The 15,483-nt window shown below is 40.0% G+C and overlaps 2 protein-coding genes across 7 annotated transcripts in view; one reads left to right on the top strand and one right to left on the bottom strand.

Moving 5' to 3' along the window:
* Window positions 1–244: 244 nt before the first annotated feature.
* LOC129243772 (protein mahjong) lies at window positions 245–8,092 on the top strand. Of its 2 annotated transcripts, XM_054881067.1 has the most exons (12): window positions 247–1,048; window positions 1,400–1,550; window positions 1,609–2,469; window positions 2,530–2,802; window positions 2,861–3,240; window positions 3,324–3,546; window positions 3,613–5,136; window positions 5,203–5,323; window positions 5,377–5,474; window positions 5,541–5,915; window positions 6,601–6,658; window positions 6,736–8,092. In XM_054881067.1, the coding sequence occupies exons 1-12, from the start codon at window positions 585–587 to the stop codon at window positions 6,975–6,977; spliced, it is 4,770 nt and encodes a 1,589-aa protein (XP_054737042.1). In that variant the 5' UTR covers window positions 247–584; the 3' UTR covers window positions 6,978–8,092. The 2 variants fall into 2 exon arrangements, with proteins under 2 accessions (XP_054737041.1, XP_054737042.1); XM_054881066.1 differs by having other exon boundaries at window positions 245–1,048; window positions 5,541–6,658; window positions 6,736–6,802.
* Window positions 8,093–9,490: 1,398 nt separating this feature from the next.
* LOC129243502 (serine-rich adhesin for platelets) overlaps window positions 9,491–15,483 on the bottom strand; it is a 131,612-nt gene continuing 125,619 nt past the window's right edge. For 4 of the 5 annotated variants that reach the window (XM_054880559.1, XM_054880560.1, XM_054880563.1 and 1 more), the window contains 4 exons: window positions 13,662–15,475; window positions 11,714–11,884; window positions 11,459–11,576; window positions 9,491–10,037 (listed from right to left, as the gene is read on the bottom strand). In XM_054880559.1, the coding sequence (XP_054736534.1) occupies window positions 10,007–10,037; window positions 11,459–11,576; window positions 11,714–11,884; window positions 13,662–15,475 (2,134 nt within the window). In that variant the 3' untranslated portion in view covers window positions 9,491–10,006. The remainder of the gene's footprint in view (window positions 10,038–11,458; window positions 11,577–11,713; window positions 11,885–13,661; window positions 15,476–15,483) is intronic. The other variant, XM_054880564.1, reaches the window with a different exon arrangement.

The raw sequence follows: 15,483 nt of genomic DNA on the forward strand, positions 1-15,483 counted from the left end.
TGCCATATTTAAAAAAAGAATTTGGTTCAACTCCAATTAGTTTACTTATGTCTGTTTAATACTAATAGAAATAAAATATGATATGGAGGTAGTTTAATCATCGTGTTATCTTAACTGGAAGGAAGTTGAAATTATTTTATTATTAAAATATGATTAATATATACTTTTCTGCGCATTAGTTTCGTTGTATGAAGTGGCAGCACTGGCAGAGTTGATTTTTGACAGCTGCGAAAAAAGCGCGTGCATTTTCCGTCTATTGGTTTGGTGGAATTTCGTTTATGTGAAGCACATATTTAGAACGTTGTTTTACATTTTTTGTTATTTATATTATTAAAAAGTGCATATTAACAAAAATATTTGTTTGTGAACGAAAGCTTAAAAGTATTGAGAGCATTTATTATCCGTTTAACCTTGAAATATTAGGAATAATAAATAGCCGAAAAACTGTGAGGGGTGAATACCAACAACAACTGTACAGGCGAAGTAATAGAAAGGAAAAATTCCGTTCTTCCCTCACCAGTGTGAAAAGTTTTGTAAGGTTAGGGACAGATTTGGGTGAAAATATCGAAAAGGATTGGCATTAAATGCCTCCCAACATAATAGAGCCTGCACAGCATCAGCAAGGCGATGCGGAAATGCGTGATGAAGAAGATATTCAGGCAACAACATCGGCCACTGAGGCAACAGCAAATGCAGAAAATTCTCCAACGCAACAGCATACATCAAATGAGAGTAATGGTACCACTAACAGGGATGAGAGACAGCCATCAGCTGAGGCAAATGTGGACGCGGACGCAGAGATGAATAATGCGGAAGAAAATGGATCTATTGGCTCCAACGAAGCCAATGCTGAAGCAGAAGGGGATGGAGAGGCTGGTGAGAATGCTGGTGCTGCTGCTGATGCCAACGCTCCCGCTGATGCTGATCCTTTTTATGGGTTCGAAGATGAAGAACCAAATTTCGATAGCAAAGACATGTCACAGGTGTTGCAAATTTGGGAAGCGCAGCACACACGTTCCGGATTCGATCCAGTGCCAGTGTTGAAAAGGTAAATGACTGCACACACACACATGTTTTGCCTACATATGCAAACAAGTTTCTTCTCTATTTTTTTGCAAAAATAAAGGTGATCGTCACCGAAGTGACGTGCTTGAGTTTTCTTTCTTCTTAGAAAGTTTTTGTTTTTTGGTTATCATTTAAAGACTAATATAAAGAAAATTAGTAATTAACCGCAAAAACAAAAAAAAAAAAACACAATGCGATACTGTATGTAGACCCCACGATAGTCTGATTTATATATTGTTCAGATGGCAATATATTTATGTATGATAAATGTTAAAATGTCTTTTTATATAAAACACGTTAAATAAACTTAATGTAAAATCATAATCTTTTCTAGGCTTGCCGAAATTTTCGAAAAAGAAAAGGAAATTTATATGCGTAAAGACCACGACCCTTTCGAAGACCGCCACCCCTATCGGACAGATCCGAAGTGCCAATTTGGAGTTCTGCTCAAGCAGCTGTTCCGAAAAGATATTTTCATGAACAAGGTAACTCACGCATATCCTCAGTTTAACTAATTTATTAAAAATGCTTTCTTAATTTTAGCTTGTGAACGACTATTTGCGCGATAATTTCTTCACCCGTCAAAATATCCAGAAAAGTTCACTGGAATTGAATATTCTAACTTGCCGATTAATCTTAGTAATAGCTCCCGGTTTAGAGACATCTGCCGTTTTCCAAGGAGAATTCGAACATCTGATTCATAGAATTTTCGGCTGGGCTGAAGATAGTATTGAACCATTGCAAAGTTATGCGACAGGTTTGTTAGGGGCTGCTATGGAAGTAACTGAAATCGCGGTATCATTCAAAGAACACAACGCTCGCCTTATACCAAAGATTTTGAAACGGTTGCATATGTTGCAAGCAATATACAAATCAGGCGGCGAATCTGGTCAATCGACGCATGCCCAACCACCATCAGAACCAAATTCTGCCAATAACTCATTCGAACATACGCCTACTTCTATTGTAAACGGCGTTCCATTTCTACTATCACCGCAAACAGAAGATCAATCGAAAATTGATGCGACGGCGACACAAAGTTCAAAGAGTGCTATAGACACTCACTGTTCGAATTCGAATATGTCAACACTACTGGAGAATAGTCGCGATGCTTTTCCTCAAGGAAGTGGGCATCGTTACTATAAGAAAATGTATATTCCCTTGCACCCGCCTACCGTTGAATCAAGCCAAGCGCTAATGCTGCGATATCTTACTGCACTCGGTAATCATCAAGATTATTTGGGTTCGGTTTTTGAACAACGCGCCATGCAGTTGGTTTCCGGTTATTTGGAGAATTTAGACAGACGCGATACCTGTTTGGGATTCGAAGCCCTAAAATATCTCGCCTCATTGCTTTGTCATAAGAAATTCGCTTTAGAATTCATTGCACACGGTGGATTGGAGGTAATCAAATATTTTTTATGATTGCTTTTTATTAAATTTTAAACAATATAACTTTTTTAGTTGCTACTCAAAGTACCACGTCCCAGCATCGCTGCTACTGGCGTTTCTATAACACTATACTACCTCGCTTATTGTGAAGAAGCAATGGAACGCATTTGCAGTATGCCCAGAAATGTAATATCGGAGTTGGTACATTACGCACTATGGCTTATGGAAAGGTCCTACGATTCAGGTGTTTGTCATGCCACCATGTTCTTCGGCTTAAGTTTTCAATTCAAAGTAATTTTGGATGAATTCGACTCGCAAGACGGTCTTCGTAAGCTGTACAATGTTGTATGTATTTAATATATATTGCAAAAAGAACCTACATCATTTTGTAAACCCTTTTCAGATTTCTATCCTTAAAATCCTGAATCCTTCCAATAGCGATGATGATGAGAATCCTCTTAATGACGATTTAGAATGTGCTTCGCGTCAACTCGTGCGACATGTGTGTGTCGCACTTAAACGCTATATGGAGAGTCATCTTTTCTACAAATATAACAATTTCATGCGCCAACAATGTTTGCTAACAACTGAATTCTCTCAAAACGTTGTAACTAAAGCAGCAAAGACAAGTCTGGAACAGATCAGTGAACAAGTGCGCACATTACAGGAGAACACCTCAGTGCGTGCCCATTGGGCACCTGTGGACAAACTATTAAAAGTGAGCGGTGTCACATTACTTTTGAAAATTATAGCGCTTTCCTATGATTGGAACAATAGTGTGAGGTAATGGTATTTTTTTAAGTCTGATCTTCAATATTAAAGGTTCCAACAAATTGTAAATTATTCCTATTACATAATTCTACCAGGTCCGAAATAGTGCGTTCGGCATTGGATGTTCTCTCTATTTGTTGTGTTATTCCGCGGGTTTTCCTGGTTTATTGCGAGCGATTGGATGTGCCGGATAGTGCGGGAGCTTCAGGAATTTACTTCATACTGGCCGCCGCTTCAGGTGATATCACTGCCGACGCTGACGTTCAAAAATCTGCTTTGGCCGTATTGGTTCATTGTGTCTGTGCACCTTTGGCGAGGGTAAGCTAATATGTCCTTGTAAAAGTACTTTCTATTTCATATTCTATCACCCTTTTTATTGTACAGAAAGAGCCTAACAATGTGATGAAAGTATTTAGTGCGTCAAAGCGTAATAAACAGAATAATCGCTATTGCGAAGAATTAATCGAGAAGGTATGGGAGTCGGTTTGCTCCAACAATGGAATTATTATACTTCTATCTCTGATGCAAATTAAAGCGCCGATCACTGATGCGGATTGCATTCGAGGTATGGCCTGCCGCGCGTTAGCTGGTCTTGCGCGGTCTGAGCGCGTGCGCCAAATCGTCGGCAAATTGACACTTTTCGCAAATGGGCAAATTCAAACGCTGATGCGTGACCCAATATTGCAGGAAAAACGCGCTGAGCACGTATTGTTCCAAAAGTATGCACTAGAGTTAGTAGAACTCGTTTCAGGCAAAACAAAACCGATTTCCAATAAGATGGATCCATCACTCGCCAACATTCACAAAGCCAATGTCATTGCGCAAACTAAAATTCAGTATAACGAACAACAGTTATATCAACTAATACACGATCATCTAGAATCTAAGGGCCTACTCCAGACGGCACAAATGTTGCAGAAAGAGGCAGGTCTGCCGCAAATTTCCTCCAACACGACGAAAAACTTTCACCAATCGCCATTCGATTACAAAGTGGTACCATCGTCATCAGCGCGTCAGCGTTTACGCATCCGCACGCAGGATTTGAACAGTGCTATCAATAGCATAGCAAATGATCATCAGCAGCAGCAGCTTAATAACAGCCTTAACATTGAGGAGCTGCCGTCCAGCAGCATTACTGTAACACCTATTAAATTGGTGAAAAAATCTGAGAAAACATCTGCAACAAATTTGAGCGGTAATGCTAATGCCATGGCTATCGCACATGCGAATGCGCAGCGTTCTCTGCAAAAACAAATATCCTCACTGCCAGAAGACGTACGTTCTGAGAGTGGATCGCCACCACTGCAGCATGGGAACCAGACTGGCATTACTCTCGGCACCATTGTTACAGAATATCTCACCAACCAGCATGCCTTGTGTAACAATCCCATGACAACATGTCCGCAATTCGACCTGTTCACGCCACACAAATGCCCTGATCCTAAGCCGAATCGTGTGGGAGATAATCTTAATTTGACAGCGCGCATTTTCAAAGCGCAGGCCGGATACAATACAGCGCGTTTGGACCGTCGTTATGTACATTCGAATTTCGCGCCGTGGCGGTCGGTGCGTTCCAATGACTTCCCATCCTTGCAGTTTTCCACTTGTGAAATAGTATCTCCATCCAAACTGCTGCTCGTCGGTACCCACCGTGGTGAAGTAAAAGCATTCAATCTTTCCACAGGCACAGAGGTCTTCTCATCCGTTTGTCACAGTTATGTCGTCGATTCTATTATTTCTAATCGTGCTGGTGATTTAGTGCTAACGTCGTGCTCTTGGCGGTCACCTCTCAGCGTACTCTGGTCTATTCAGCATAACGAGTTTGCGTCGAAATTGAGCTTTGCCGACGATTACTATTGCGAGTTCAACAATTTGACGCAGGACAAAGTACTGGGAACACAAAATGACGTACGTTTTAGATTTTGTATATTTATATTATTTATATTTCAATTGGCTGTAAAACATTCTCTCCAGTGCGCCATAATTTACGACATAAATAGCGGGAATAAGATTTCCACGTTCACGCCAACGCTTGGGAATCAATATGTTAAGAATCGTGCTACCTTCTGTCCAACCGATGAGCTTATATTATCTGGTAAGTTTCTCATACCCTCACCTACTTTCGAGTACTAAACAAAATCCTTTAAGATGGCGTTTTATGGGACGTGCGGTCCGGAAAAGAAATTCACAAATTCGACAAACTGAATCAATGCCTTTCGGGGGTTTTCCATCCTAACGGCTTAGAAGTATTATGTTACATTATTTGTTACAAAGACATGATTTAAATTCCATTTGAATCGTTTCATTTGCAGATAATTTCAAATACCGAAGTATGGGATCTGCGCACATTCCATCTCCTGCAGACTGTTCCCGTTCTTGACCAATGTTTTCTTAAGTTTTCGCCAATGCGCGTGATCTACAGCTATAATGCGGAAGCATCTGACGAACGCATTGATGCGATGCTAGAAGAATTACCTGCATGCGAAACGAGTTTTAAGGTGCTTGACGCCTACGACTATTCTTCAATATCCACGATCGATGTGCGGCGTGGCATCTACGACATGAGCATCAGCGATAATGGCAGTCTCATTGCGTTAGTGGAAAATCAACCAGCGTACGATTCGAGACCGGAGACTTTCGTTAAAATCTATGCTGTAGGCATGAAGAAGATCGAGAATCAAGAAGAGGTGCGTCATGGCGACGCGTCGTGCATAGGCGTTAGCGTTGGCAATGACGGCAGCAATAACACAGACCGCGCTGCTGATATTGCGGACGCTGTTGACTATGACGATGACGATAATAACGCTATCGATAATGTTGATGACGGTGATGGTGGCGGAGGTGAAGGCCAACGTGCAGACGATGGCCTTGGCCGAAACCAGAACCAAAATCCAAACGACGATGACGATGACGCCGACGCTGATAATCGTCGTGATGGTGATCAAATCCGTCGTTTCGGACGTATCCGTGAAATTAATATCGACATCGACGCAAGTCGGCGACACATCGGCGGCAGCGGCGGCGGTGGTGAGGAAATCATCGTGAGCTTTCGTAGCTCCGCGTTGCCCGCAGCCGCCAGTGGCAATGGCGGCGTCGGTGTACTGATCGGTCGCGGTAGCAATGGTCATGCTGCGCCACGCCCCAGTGCCGCTGGCGGCGCTCACAGCGCTAGATTAGCACCCGCAAGTAGAGGTGGTGCGGGTATTGCGTTACGAACCAATCGCATCAACAGGGGTGTTATAAGTCGTGCGGTTGGCAGTGGCCTGATGGTTAATGGAAACGCTGTGCGCCCCGACATCGGCGCTGGCGCTGGCGCAGCAGCACAAGACCTGATAGATGCGATAGTGAATAATTGGTTGTCTCTGCTTTCAGGAAGATGATGAAGAGCCAGATTCTGAAGAGGACGGTTCGGACAGCGATACAACAGACAGTGAGTCTCGTATATACGCCAACCCAGGCTGAAGACGTACGAATATAAAATAAATGTTTTTTTTTATTATTTTGCAGTTTTTGATATTAGCGAAAACGATCGGATTCGTTTGCTGCGTTCGGACGGCGAGGACGACGATGACGAGGAAATGGATAGCGATGATGACAGTGACGATAACGATGGTAACGACGACGACGGTGATGGTTGGGTAGATGTGAACTCAAATTCGTCTATGAGTGATGACGATAATGAGCACGCGCAGCGAGAATCATCGTCGTCGGAGGATGAGATTATGGAAATTCATTTTCGGCCTTATTAGAAACTGTCTTTAATTGCTATTCGTTGCTTTTAAAGTAAACAAAAATGAAAGAGAAAATAATGCAAGTACATGCAAGCTTCCTGTAATCTGTTGATGCGCATAAAGTAAAAAACGAAATATAATTTTTATTCGAGAAACAATAAAAATTGATAAAAGCAGAACACAAAAGTACAGTGTCAGGCGCATAGCAGAATTGTGTTTATCATTTTGTACTATAAGTATTCATTTTAGAAACCTTGTATAGTAGTTAGTCTCATCAATATGCAGAAAGAGAGGAAAACATGAAGCAAGATAAAATTATGTAAGCAGTAATTGCCAGTTACACCAACTCGAAGTTCAATTTCAGATATGGATTTATTTTCAAGAAGTACAAATTTTGAGCCAATACTTTCGCCGCTTATTTGCGCCCGAAATTTTTTATACAATACTTTTGTTCATCTACGGCCGGACCTAAATTTAGATTGTGAAGTACATTTAATTTTTACTTAAAGGGGCTGAAGCGCGAAATGTGAAAATTAAAAATTAGAAAGAAAAGTGCAGAAAATACAAATTTCATATCAGAAAATAATTTTTTTCCGTTTTTTGCTATTTATAAACTTCCGAAATCAGCCATCGAACAGTTTGTGCTGTTTGAAAATGAATCCACTTTTTTTCTATTTTATATAAAAAGATCTAATTTCACAAATTTATTACAACTTTCTGAAATAGAACTGCAAATGGTTTGAAAAGTTTATCCTCTTCGAATTTCTAATTTTATTATAATATTTAATATTTTTTTTTATATGTTATACTGTTTGTTGCAAACCACAAGAAATTTAAAAAAATAACGCGTCAATGTAACAATTGTATTTGTCAAGCGAATGCGCGTCAAATTATTACTGCATTTCTTTTTGTAAGAACTTTAAAATAGCAAAACACAAAAATAAAGAATATCGAAATAAAATTATATATTATATGTAAATAAAAGGAGGCGTTTCGTGTTGAGCAAAAGCAAAGAGTGCAGGATGTGTTGTAATAAAAAACAAATAAAGGAGTTGCAAGCAGGAGCACAGGTTTCTATCGGGTGTTTTGTTAAGAGCTTGAGAACTCAAAATAAAATAACAGAAATGTTGGAATGATTTTTTTTTTGTTTTAACCTGGTAGATAATTTCAGCTTTACAACGACATACACCTAGCACATCCGATAAAGAACCAGCGGCTTCATTGGCTGGGCCATGTGGCTGAAAGGATACAAACTCCCCGGCTCTGAAAGTGTTTGATGCGGTACCAGCTGGTGGTAGCAGAGGAAGCAGAAGGCCTCCTCTGCTTTGGAAAGATGAGGTGGAGAAGGACTTGGCTTCACTTATTGCTTCCAACTAGTTAGCACGAGAAAGAAATGACTGACGCTTTATTAAACTCAGCCAAAAGGGCGTCAGCGGTAATCGCGCCCATCAAGAAGAATAAGATAATTTCATGGCATTTTTGTTTTGTTGTATAGGTGGCACAATGCATTGAAAACCGAAGTGTGGGACTTCCTTTCAATTCAGAGCACGAAAAACCCACCCCTTGTCCGTGGAACTACCGTTAGATATTACTTCGCGGAGGGGGAGCGGCCCATTACAACTTTGTGATGACTTTATTTGCTACGTTGCAAACAGTGGACCAGTTTTCTTTTGACTCAAGCATAATTTATAATTTCAACCAGGCTATTAACCTTAATTGGTTTCCCTATCTTATTTCTTAAGAGGATTCGGGTTAAACCTGCGGATATACAAAAAAAAAAAAAAAAAAAACAATCTGCATTTTCAATAACGTCATTTGCACGGAAGATGCAGTGTGAGTTTATTATATGTTCCAGTCTATTAGGTCATGAATCTGATATCCGGCATACGTCCGCCGCAAATTCGAGTTACATGGACTCTTCGATCAGCCCAATTGTTGAGTACTTTTTCCAATAAATTTGACCGTAGGCATCAATGGTGGCTTGAATATTGCAATAAATCGATTGCTAAGCACCCTGTATGGCGAGTTGCGCCGTCTTGTTGGAACTAAATGTCTTCGTTGTTTAGCTGTTTAATTTTTGGAAACAAAACTTCAGTGAACATGGCTCGATAGCGCTCGTTATGAATTAAATAAGGACCGATGACGGCGCAAATGCTCTATGAACTTCACCAGGAAAGTAAATTTCCACAATTTGGAAGCGTTGTTGTAGCATTAAATGATTCATGATGACTTGCCAAATATTACTGGATAGGAATGTCGAAACAGTTTACCATCCTCCGATAGATCCATGCAGCAAAAAAAAAAACACCCAATATTATTTATAACTTACCTTTATTGACATTTTTCATATCCAACAATTAGAATTAAAAAAGAAAAATCACACACACATTTTATTATATTTCCTAAAACTCTTTTATTAACACTTGATTCTTATAGATTTATAATTGCAAAGTTTTTTTTAGTAAATATGCAGTTATTTCTGCCTATAATTAAATATTAGACAAAAAAAATATTTTTGATTTATTTATTGGTGCTTAAAATCGTACTTAGATATGCGAAGAGTGCTTTTATGCTTTATAAATTTAATTATATTATTTTTGTTTTTTTTTTCCATACATTAAACACTTTGCATTTGGCGTGAAAGCTAATTTTTAGTTATTAAGCACAAACTAACTTGTTTGCTCTTTTTCTTTTCTTTAAACACCCATAAGCTGCCTCAAATTCGCATAATTCCTTCAAACAAAGTTTAAAATTGCATACAAGTTTTATTATAAATTATTATTGGTTTATTATTTTTTTTAATACGTAATACTTCCTTGTTTCATATTTTATTAAAAACACATCATTACTATATACAATTTAATACTCTAATTTAGTCCTAAACATGAAACTCGAGCTCACACTTAGAGTAACTTATTTGATAATTTACACGCATTTATTTAGAAACTATTTCTTACATAAATTAATTCCGTAATATTTTCACGTTCAACGATGTGCATATTTTTATTCTAATTTTAGCAGATAGATAGTCGTCGCTTTCCCTCCACTTACGCGCCCATTGATTTGGCTTTCTGTAACCTTGGAAAGAAAATATTAAAGAAGTAAATGAAAATTCAATTAAATGTATAGCATCCAAGCTTCGTCGAACAGATAGTGGCAGCAAATCAGTTAATTTATTTTTATTTTATTTTTTCATTTATTGGGTCTTTAAATTATCGAATTCTTATCTTTGCTCACAGATTTCGACATTCTAGAGACCAAAAGCAGAAACAAAATACATTGGTTTTGCTGTGTCTGATCTGTTGATACACTACTGCCTGTTCAATGTGCTCATATTTGCGAGAACAGGAAAACTACTTTTTTAGACGGTAACGCAACGTCTCCGATTTATTTGCTGAAAGAACTGTTGTTATTGTTGTAGCAGTTAATGGCCTAAATCATATCTCATTTGGAAAATACTGAAGCGACAGTGCTTGGCCGGATATAGAACTGGGGCGTTCCGTCGGATCGTCGGGCATTCGTAGAATGGTTGAAATAACAGTATTTAGCCAAGGTTTAGAGCAAACTGAAGGGCTCGCTTTGACTTTGACAAAATCAGCTGTTGAACCGACGCAATGCAAACTCTTTATTTACATGCAACTTTTTTCTTTCTGCAAGCTGGCGCAAAATTATTTATTCAATATCGTTTTTGAAGAACTTTCTTACTAAAAGAACGAAAAAAAAACAAAAAATGATTTCTTTACCCACTCCATAACTTGTCTGCTTGTATACACCAGCTGTATAGTGCACAAGTGTCAGAAATGATTGACGTAAGACGCCAATTGCAAAATTGTTAAATCTTTCGATAGGATGATTGATTTTTTGCCCCTCGTATTATCGTTCTTTTGTGGTGAGGCTCAGCCCACTCAACAGGGCTAGTCCAACCGCCACCCATTGCAGACGAAGAGGGTATGTGAAAGTACTCCGCACGATACTAGCACCCATTCGCATGCCCTCTCAATCCCACTCACATAACACCCCGCTCCTTCTGGACTCAACCTGTCGAGACGGCACGTTTCCTGGGCCTACCGTTGAATGAGTTACACGATGACGATCGGTGACTACACCACAGTGGAAGGGGCTAGTGAACTGCTACAACAGCAACATATTTCTTTTATACAAAAGCCTAACCTCGCTTTTCATTTTTGTGCACGAATCTTTGTTATTTTAACATTTTCTTCTCAGTTCCCTCACACATCTCTTCTGCAATTGCGTCATGCCAATGTGACGAATTATCCATTTCAATCTACGTAACCTTATATTTTTGCATATTTGGTGTTTTTATATAAAGTCAATCAGTTCCAGCAGAGTATACCCGACTGCCAAGTAGTGCCATTTTAGTAATATTTCCAAAAAATTTTCAATTGTTGCAAAGCGGAAGTTAAAACAAAACCCCGTAAATTTATGTTTACGCTCCGCAGCTGTCGTCCTGTTCTCTTCATACCACCCAATGTACTTACTTTCTTCTCAGCACCTTCAACACTATAGCACCCTCGCGCACATCCTTGAATAGGCGGATTGTTTCAGCATGGCTCATACCCTGCACAGAAGTGCCATTGATCTCGACTATTTCATCGCCTGCAAATAATGATCAAAAGTGCTTGTTGAACTCCGGAAGTTGAATGTGAAGTTAATAGATAAAATTTATATTACATTTTTGTTTAATTTAATTAACAATTTTTTTTAACTCTCCACAAGATTTCTTCTTCACTTACCAGCCTGTAGGGTGCCATCGTCAGCTGCTTGACCTGATGGGAATACCGTTTTTACGAAAATACCCATATTGCCTTTGGGTGAGTCGCGACCGCCAACAATACTGAAGCCCAGCGATTTCATGCCGGCGCCTTTGAAAAATGTTATCGTCTTTTGTGTAGAACGGCTAGAGCCTTTAAGTCGTAATTAATGAGAAAAAACTCGGTTTAAATGAGTGAATAATTGGAAAATTTAGCTCAGTTGAAATAAGAAAACCAAATAATAAATTATGGCAAAACCAATAGTAAATGAATAAAAATGATTTGTTTTTTGTTTGGTTATATTCGCGTGGCCTCAAGAGACCGGATCACTTCGCTATGCCGCTGTACCTGTATTCTCGTTCTTTTTAGATTCTTCTGATTTATGTGCAATGAATTGTTTAAACTTTGGGTATCAAACATTGACGCTCTATGCTCTGTTGGGAGATACCAGAACCGATGATGAAGATCAATTGCGGGTTTTTCCAAGAATGATCTTAAACTGAGCCATTGTTGCACCTGATATCCATTTGAAAGTCATTTTGTTTAGTTTTGAGCTGATGCAAATTTTATCGCGTTAAGAGTTTCGTTATGAGAGAGCAAACTTTGTCGCCCCAGCTAATAGCTCTGGCGTTAACCCGGCGTACGGAATGATATTTTTTATATGTTAGTTACACGTTATAGTTAGTAGTCGAAACGACTACTACTATGACGCAGGCAGGGCGAAAGTTGCCCCGTTGGAAGATACTCCTGCCAGATTCAAGGAAAATGTAAAAGTCTTCGGGTTTCATTGTAAAAGTTATTGGCATTCAGAAGTGGAGGAAGCCATGTTGGTATTTAAATGAATAGGATCAATTATTAGAATATCATATTAGGAGTTACAAATTACTTCTTTAATTTTAATGTTATAATATATTTGGGGATAATTATAATTACGCTATTTTTGTAACTAAATCGAAGTTTCTCTGTGTATAATTATTTCGGCCTGTTTTGGCGAACGAAGTAAAAAACGAAATAATTCAACCCGTTCGCCAAATAAAATCGAAAATCGCTCTTACGCTTGCGTCCTCAATTGCTTGCGCGCACATATGACCAGCACGGCGAATTTTTTTACTCAAGTGTGGCCTACTTTCCGGCGGAAAAGTCGAAGATGCAGGGTATAGCGAATTTTGCATTTATAGAACAGATTTTTTGATTCCGCTGTGGTTTAGTATGTTTTATTAACTTTTTTTCCATTTACTAGAGGTTTTGTGCGATTTTCTTACAGCAAATAAATAGTAGATTAGTTCAGTTTCATTTCACAACTAATTGTTTGATGCCTTACTTTGCGAACTCTTCTATTATAAGCGTTATTATATTAAATGAAAGCGTTTTAGTGTAATTTCTTATAAATGCAGTTATTTTTAAAAGAAAAGTAGCGGATATTAAGGCACGCATTTTTAGCATTGTTTTTCACAACCCAGACTTAAATATATTTTATTTACTTTTAGCGCCTGAATTTTAGTAATTGAATTAATTTTATGATTAGTATATGCAAACTGACTACCACTTATACCAACCTACTTACTATATGTATGTATGTATGTACATGTAATTATACCGTATTGAAGTAAATATTTTACAACTTTTTGCAAATATCAAATGTGTTTCCCGAAATTCTCTATATTAACTAGGCCTAGATCAGCATCGTTTTGCAACTAAGACTGGTTCAGAATATTGAGCTTCGTAACCTCTTTATTTAAAAAAGTTAAAATTAAAGTTTTGAAAAATCTTTGTCGAATTCACCAAAATTTAGAGGTAGTTCAGAAATGTTTCCCTATTTCTTAGTTTCAGCTTTTGAATCTCCGAAAACACCTAAAATGTTTCACTAACTTTCTTGCGCTTTTAGCGGCCACTCAACCCTCTTCCTAATACCTTCCCTATTCCAACTCACCATCACTCATCGAAGCGCGTATAACTTCGGCCATTTCTTCATCGCGTATTGTTAATTTGGCTGCGGGCAATGAAGGGCGATGGCGATATTGTACTGAATTTAAAGAACTTGTTGTTGTTGCAGAAGCCTTTCCACTTGTTATTGTTGTAGTCGAACTATTTGAAGCGGTTAATGCTGTTGGCATAGAAGATGATGGTACAGTTAAATGTTGTTGATATAAATGTGAATGCGTTGCATGATGTCTCTGGTGTTGTTGTTGTTGGTGAAGGTGGGTTTGTTGGTTTTGATGGTGTTGTTGTTGTTGTTTTTGGTAAGAAATGAGATGAAAAGGATTAGCATTTGTATTAGTGTTGTTAGTGAGATCAGACGACGCTTGTTGTTGTTGTTCCTGCTGCTGCTGCTGCTGCTGTTGTCTTCGCTGATTGCTCGCATCATCATCGGTGGTATTGATGTTCAGTGTAGTCTTCGTATTTGCCGCGCTATTTCCGGCTACATTCATAGCAGCCACCGTTGCTGCTGTTGCTGTTGTTGTTGTCGTACTCGTAGTGCTTGTTGTTGTTTGTGTTTTACTATTAGTGTTTGTACTATTAGTGGCTTTCGAATTTTGGTAATTACAGTTACTGTTATTTGTTGTTGTTGTGCTTGTTGTTGCTGTTAGTTTATTGCCCTCAACAACGCCACTTGGTTGCGGCTGTATAAACAAACTCAGGCGCGAAGAGCTGAGCCGCGAATGCGCAAACCGCAGTGATCGATAATGCGAATTGGACAGGTTAATGGAGTTGCGCGTGTAGTGCGTGCGCGACGGAAAAGGCTGCGGCTGCACTGGCTGCTGCAGCTGCGACTGAACGCTTGTGCTATCGAAGGCAACCGAAAATTTCCCAGCAGCCGTTGGCGCCGATGCACCATAAGTCAGCGACGCACTACGATTGCCCGCTACGCGTCCACAACCTGCCACCAGTTCGTCTTGCGAGTGTTGTTGGTGCTGCAACTGCTGCTGAACGCGCAGTAATGTCGCGCCTTCAGAACAGCGCTTGCGCGCCAACAACTGCCACTTCTCATCGTCGCTGATCGTGTGCGTGGCCAGTGATATGCTGGATGCCCGATTTGCATACACTGGCGTGTACTCAGTGTTTGCATTATACAGCGGCGTCAGCTCGAGATTGCGTTGCCCGGAGGAGGAACGAGCACGTCGTCGCGTATGTTCGGCTACAAACTCACCACCATTGGCCGTTGAGTCCATTGAGTGTCGCGGCGTGGAGCAGCGTCGATGCTGCATCAGCGGCATTGGTGTTGGCATTGAAGTGAGCGAATGCATTGTCGCTACGCTGGCCAGTGAGCGCGCATCATCATCCACATCCAGCTCACTAGCGGCGGAGTCTACCACATCGGATGATGGAGGTCGCGCGTGCTGATTATCCTCACTCTCCAGCGCCAACTGTAGACTAAGCAAATCATAGTTGTTTATGCTGTCCGTGCTCTGAGTGCGTTGCGTATAGCTGAGCCGCTTGCGTGCGCGCGCCAAGTACTCACTTTGTGGATTGGCAGAGGGCGGCGCTGATACTGGCGCTGACGCTGGTTCGCTGCTAACATGTAGAGACTGCATGGAATTATGCGGTTGTGCAGAGCTGCTGTCGATTTTTATTTTCGTATAGAAATCAGTGACTGTGGCGACTTCGTCATGAGCGATCACCAAATCGATAGAGTTATTGAGGAATGTTGAGAGCAGACGCTGTACGTCGGGGAAGGACTGCATGCCACGCAAGTGTTTACCGTTCACATTGACAATCTCGTCACCAATGCGCAGGCGGCCATCTCTGCGGTA

This window comes from Anastrepha obliqua, chromosome 4, assembly GCF_027943255.1.
Source record: "Anastrepha obliqua isolate idAnaObli1 chromosome 4, idAnaObli1_1.0, whole genome shotgun sequence".
NCBI lineage: Eukaryota > Metazoa > Arthropoda > Insecta > Diptera > Tephritidae > Anastrepha > Anastrepha obliqua.